At 39.6% G+C, this 6266-nt stretch overlaps 1 protein-coding gene across 1 annotated transcript; it reads right to left on the bottom strand.

The window, feature by feature from the left end:
- Positions 1–641: 641 nt before the first annotated feature.
- Positions 642–5330, bottom strand: LOC115194530 (putative ferric-chelate reductase 1). Its single transcript, XM_029754285.1, has 7 exons — positions 5180–5330; positions 3752–4035; positions 3202–3399; positions 2933–3031; positions 2441–2570; positions 2105–2257; positions 642–1762 (listed from the first exon to the last, which is right to left on the bottom strand). Exons 2-7 carry the CDS (start codon positions 4031–4033, stop codon positions 1719–1721), a joined length of 906 nt encoding a protein of 301 aa, XP_029610145.1. The 5' UTR covers positions 4034–4035; positions 5180–5330; the 3' UTR covers positions 642–1718.
- Positions 5331–6266: the final 936 nt, after the last annotated feature.

The following is a 6266-nucleotide window of genomic DNA, read 5'->3' as shown; positions in this document are numbered from 1 at the left end:
GTTTTTGGTTTATGTTCTATGTTAGTATATTGCTATGTTTGTTCAAGAAGGCACCGAGCTATGCGGAAATGCGCACTGTATTGCCCAGACGCAGTCAAAGCCCAGTGCGGTCGATACCAGTTCCCCGCAAGTGCCGTGCTAGAGTGGGCATCCAGCCATAGGAGAAGTGCGCCGGCTCAGCACATCTCCTAGGCCCAGGCTACCCTGCGCCTGCTCTACGCACGGCAGCCATCAGTCCTCAGCAAAGTCCAGTTCGCCCTGTGCCAGTATTGTCAGTGTACCTTACAGGACTGTTTTTCGTCTTTTGTTTAGTATAAGTGTTTTTGTTTTTGTTTTTTTCAATTAAAGAAGATGAGCATACATATACCCACTGCGTTTTGGTCCACTCACTACGACGCTTATGACATTAAGTGCCTTGCCTAATTGAGGACACATCAACAGATTCTTCACCTCGTCAGATCAGGGATTCAAACCAGCAACCTTTTAGTTACTGGCTCAACGCTCTTAACCGCTAGGCTACCTGCTGCCCTAGTTGAGCCCGTGTCAGATTTTACGTGTATATTACAGTATGTTAGATGTTGTCGGTTTCAGTGTCAAAAGATGAAATAAAAATATGCCCATGAAAGATAATAAAACATGCATTGTAAATAAAAGTTCATTTTTATTGTGTAATGCAAATATTTAATTTAAAAGGGTAGTCAGGTAGAACAGTTCACCATCCAGTGGCTTCATCATAGTACACATACATAAACAATACACACACACACACTAATTGGTCTTTTGATCAGCTCTGAAAAAGAAATGTTATTGTTCAAAAGACAAATTATTGGTAAAAGTATAAGAACTTGTCTGCCTGTCTAAATGCAGCCCTTGTGACTTCATCTACGGCCCACTGGGCAAACACTGGTTTAATCAACGTTTCCATGTTATTTCAACGAAATTACTTTGAACCGACATGGAATACAGTAGATGTTGAATTGACGTCTGTCCCAAGTGTGGGGTATGTGTGTGGAGTCTCTCATCACTATACAATATTTACACACAAAGTCACACTCTCACTCACACACATCCACCAAGAAACACAGACTAACATGAACTTCATAACAGGACATCAGCAAATACAGAATTATAAAACAACTTCCTCTGTCACAAATAAATTAGTTACATGTAGGGGATGACATGGGGGTATACAGTACAAATATGGAGGATCTGTTTTTACACCCAGCTGTTATTTCTTAATGGGACATTTCATCTTCGTCATCTCCAGCAACACTCCAACATCAACGTATATTAAAATGGCTGGTTTCTATGTTTTGTATTCAACAAGATAGAAGAAGGTAAGTGGTGATGGAGATGATGAATGTGAAGTTGAATTTATACCTTTTTCCTTTAAATGGTATTGTCTATCAACACAATATGTTAGTACTTGGCCTTGTATCACTGGGTCCATTCTGTTAGTTAATGTCTTACTACCCTCAACTAGGTGTTTCATTGAGTATGTGGAAAAACATGATTGCATATATAAGCATATAACTTCAGATCTGACATGATCCTTTGTTCTGGTACCAGATTGAGTCCAGAATTGCACCCTATTCCCTACATAGTGGAAGTACAGTAGTATTTAGGGAATGGGGTGCCATTTAGGGACGCAGCCTGGCCAAGGTGAGTAAAGGAAAGGAGGCAGGATTCCTGAGTGCATGGTGCTTCATCTTCAGACCTTACAGCATCATCATACCTAGTACACCTAGCAGGATCAGAAGAGCTATGGAAAGAGAAAGAGAGAGAGAGAGAGAGAGAGAGAGAGAGAGAGAGAGAGAGGAGGGGAAATGATATAGCCTTTCACATTGGTTGTCTACTCTAAGTAATATGGGATTATATTAGTTACTACGGTAACACTTTATAACAACTTCCATGAATTACAACATTATAAATAGTCATACACATTTATAAATGCATAATAAATAATATATTATTTATTTATAAATTGCTTTTAAGGATTATAAATGAATAATGAAATACTTCTTTATAAATAGTTTAATAATACTCAATCATGTTATCAGTTATTATTATAAAGTGTTAGTGGTGCTTCTTATGTGGTTATTACCTTGAGCCAGGGTGTGCTGCAGGCCAAAGGTGTGGCTGGAGGGAGCAGCAGAAGTGGTGTTCTGGTTCAAAGAGTTGGTCACAGTAGTGTTGTAGATGGTCAGGTCCACCAATCTATCACTTAACAGGACAACAGTGGAATTAACCAGTGTTCCTGAGGGAGGAGAACAAGGAGAGAGAGAGAGTTAGAGAAAGACAGACCCCTATATGCTGATCTGAGGTCAGTTTAGCATTTCCTCCAGTAATTGTTAAGGTGAGGATAGGGGTAGAGGGAGCTGATCCTAGATATGTACCTATGGGAAACTTCACCAGGACCGTGTTTGGAAGAGTGCCTCACCGTTATTGATTGACCCTTTTAAGATGGAGAAGAAGAAACTGGTGGAGGAGCCCCGGGTGCCCGTGGTCACCGTAGCGTTGGGGACAGTAGCATTGAAGGTGCACTGGATGATCTTATCGTTGACTGAGCCCTTCACAGAGTCCACACAATGGTATTAACCACAATGAACATTAGTCAAATGTCAGTAGGCCTACACTGTAGTATTAGTCAGGTACATTGTTATTCTCCCAGGCACTGTCCCAAATGGCACCCAAGTGTATATGCAGGGAATAAGAGTCAGAATTGAGGTCAAATCCAACTTCAATAACCACCCAGAAAATATGGAATTAATATGGAATACTCATACTTTTGCTCTCAATATCTTGTCCAACTCATAAAACTCATTGATTGAATATAGTTGACTTCCTGAATTTGCCTGGAATTAAACCACACCCTGAAAATTATTCCAGAAAGTCACAAATTAAACACTGTGATCTGATTGGTCCAACTCACCGTGTTGTTGATGGCCAGATGTTCCTTGTCAAGGACAGTGGTGAAGAATTTCACACTGCCGCTGTTGTTGGCGCACACATAGATGGTGGCATTACCATCCTGTAGAGGAGAGAGAGGATGAATTCAAATAAATAATCATTTAAAAAGTATTCATTTTGGCCATTTCTTCCCAATTCATGAATAAAATGTCAATGTCAATAACCCAACACCAACTCCCTTGTCCTGGGTATGGTAACATGTATACTAATTCTAAAGGCAGGTTTCCATACCAGTGTGGAGGTTGTGGACAAGCCTACAGCGATGTAGCCGCTGGACATTCCTCGTAGCTGGAAGGAGAAAGTCTGTCCCGAGATCTGATTGGTGGATGCGAAGAAACAGGAACCAGCCACGGCCGGATCACAGTTTTCCGGCTCAGCTGCACAGAGCTTAGTCTTTCCACATTCTCTCCTTGAGATGTTATCCTGTGTCTGAAGAGTTCATCATTAGTTGCTGTCATGGTTGTCATTCTTTTGGAAATAGTGTAGCATATGAGTGCAAATGAAACTCCCAAACAGGCACTTTGCTAAATCTGCCTTCAGTTTCCATGGCAGTGTGTGAGGTTTATCATTGAGATCCTTCAAATTCACTTCAAGTAAAGTTTGATTTCAGAGAGAGAGAGAGAGCGAGAAAGAGAGAGGAAAGAAAGAGATACATTTAGAGAGGGAAGTAGTGATAATTAGCTGAAAGGAAAAACTGAGAGAGTGAGAAGAAATGTGTTGTTCCTTTTTCTAGTCAGAGACTGTGAGACCGAGTGAGACATGTATAGCCTAGGCAACTCACCGTGACAGCTGTGACAGGTACCACTGTCGTCTGTGTTGTGTTGGGTGCCATAGTACCATTGGTTGTGATATTTACGCCTGGGGAATATGTTGTGCTAAGGGTTGTTGTTATGTTGAGTCCTGTAGTAGAAGCATTAGCTGCCATTGTGACGTTCAGGGCCATTGTGGAGTTCTGGGCCATTGTGGAGTTTTGGGCCATTGTGGAGTTCTGGGCCTGGGCTCCCATCGCCATGTACGCCATTACCATGACGACTGCGAACATCAGTCTGCTGCTATTGTCCATTCCTGATAGAGTAACAGAGATCCAGATGGTTAGGATATACTCCTCTACTACTATTAATAATAATAATAATGAAGTATTTGTTAAAGACGAATACAATTAAATATTTACAAATGTAATCATCAACAGTCAGCTTATGCTTCATATATAGGCTCACACATGTTGTCGATGATACAAGCTTATTTCAAAAGCTTTGAGTTGTATCAATGGGAATATGAAACTATCATTCCAGCGTGAATAAATACATAAACATACCAGTAAATAAACATAATCCTACCATTATTGTGGTAATTGGTCATTCATTCATGGTTGTGTATTAGACAACAAAACACTGCATAGTGAATGGGTAACACTGTTGAATTAAAATAGACCAGCATTTTTTTTAAATTATTAATTAGCAGTGGTGTAAAGTACTTAAATACAACTAGTTTAAAATACTAATTAAGACGTTTTGCGGGGAATCTGTACTTTATTATTTATATTTTTCACAACTTTTACTTCACTAGCCTAAATTCCTAAATAAAATAATGTTATTTTTACTCCATACATTTTCCCTGACACCCAAAAGTACTCGTTACATTTTGAATGCTTAGCAGGACATGAAAATGATCCAATTCACACACTTATCAAGAGAACATTCCTTGTCGTTCCTACTGCCTCTGATCTGGCGGACTCACAAAACACAAATGTTTCGTTTGTAAATTATGTCTGAGTGTTGGAGTGTGCCCCTGGCTATCCACAAATAAATAAATAAAACAAGACAATTTTACCATCTGGTTTGCTTAAAATAAGGAATTTGATATTATTTTACTCAAGTAGTTTTACTGGGTGACTATTCTATTAAGGTATCTTTACTTTCTGTCAAATATGTCAATTGGGTACTTTTTCCACCACTGTTAATTAGTATATCCCTTAATTAAATTAAATCATGAGACAAAAACCAACGTCCGTATTCCAAAAAGTGTATAATTTATGATCTGATAGTGTAGGCTAACCATTAATCAAGCCAATAGCTGAAAATAATAAACAGCCACTATGTCATTGTTGAAAATGCCATCATGCAGTGAAACGTACAAAAACAACGTTAAAAACAAATACATCGACTTTTTTTATATACACATCATCAGACAAAATAGATGGAAACGTTACCTGTAATTTCGTGACTTGGAAGGTTTCTTGAAGGAAAAAAGCGTCGTGGTTCTCCTTGAACAAGTTGTCCTTGCCGTGATTGTAAGGTGAGCCAGAGGAGATGCTCTCAACAAGTGTCTTTGTGTCGATGTCACATCTGAGCTCTCTCTCGCTATTTAAAACAGCACTCGCGAGGGGAGGGACAAAATATGGAGAAACCTGCCTCTCCTCCGTTCTTGGGGGGTGTTCACAATAGCATGCAGGTACGTGTGACACCATAGGCTTCCCGGGGGAGGGGTGAACTGGCGACGACACTCAATGGAAAGAATGACAATAGATTGTGTCCAGTCACTGCGGCCTTTTCCCAAAGACCCGTCTTCCTGGATCCAATTTCTTCCATTCACTTATATCTGTATTAAATATGCTGGCGACTACAGGCAAGACTATTTGCATAGAAAAGGAACTAAATATAATTTAGGACCAAATATAAACCACATTCAAAGCCAAACGACATTTAATAATTTTATGTTGACTTATTCTGTGATTCATCCCGGGCCATTACATGGTGTCATTCACACCTGTCCAACTCAAGTAACACTTTATTCTTTCTCTGTTTGTTTGATCTAGCTGAGTTGAGCCTCACACAGTGGATGGAGGGCAGGCAGTCTTTTGAATTCAATCTTGATTGCGTCAAGTTGCCCAAAGGGTTAGAGACCAGTTTTGGTGAATTAAAAAAAAGATGACATACTAGCTGTAGTTAAAATTGAAAAATGTTTCTGGGGATGACAGAAGTTTAAGATATGGATGTCCTATTTTCATTAACTAGCCAGATAAAGAAAGTGCAATATTATGAACCCAATAGTGTGTGTATTATGAAATGCTAAATATTTGTAAAATGTATGTAGTATAATTATTCCATACTGTCATGGATTATATTGCCCCACCCTAGTGTTGTAAGGGAAAGGGAGTGTTGATTCACTGGCTGTTGTAATGGAGAGAAGGTGAGGTTGTCAGGACATAGCCATTAACAACGAAAGGTCACTGTTACAGAAAATGGAGCCGATAACGGCAATGGGATTGATTGTCAGTAACACACGCGCATGGACGC

Source organism: Salmo trutta, chromosome 5 (genome assembly GCF_901001165.1).
Source record: "Salmo trutta chromosome 5, fSalTru1.1, whole genome shotgun sequence".
Classification (NCBI taxonomy): domain Eukaryota; kingdom Metazoa; phylum Chordata; class Actinopteri; order Salmoniformes; family Salmonidae; genus Salmo; species Salmo trutta.
The sequence above is the reverse complement of the archived record's forward strand: the minus strand, read 5'-3'. Positions and strand labels throughout refer to the sequence as shown.

Coding starts and splice junctions, on each gene's coding strand:
- LOC115194530 (XM_029754285.1), bottom strand. CDS start 4,033: ATGGACAATAGCAGCAGACTGATGTTCGCAGTCGTCATGGTAATGGCG. Junction 3,400..3,751: donor TACCTGTCACAGCTGTCACG/GTGAGTTGCCTA, acceptor TGAACTCTTCAG/ACACAGGATAACATCTCAAG. Junction 2,571..2,932: donor ATCTGGCCATCAACAACACG/GTGAGTTGGACC, acceptor GACTCTGTGAAG/GGCTCAGTCAACGATAAGAT.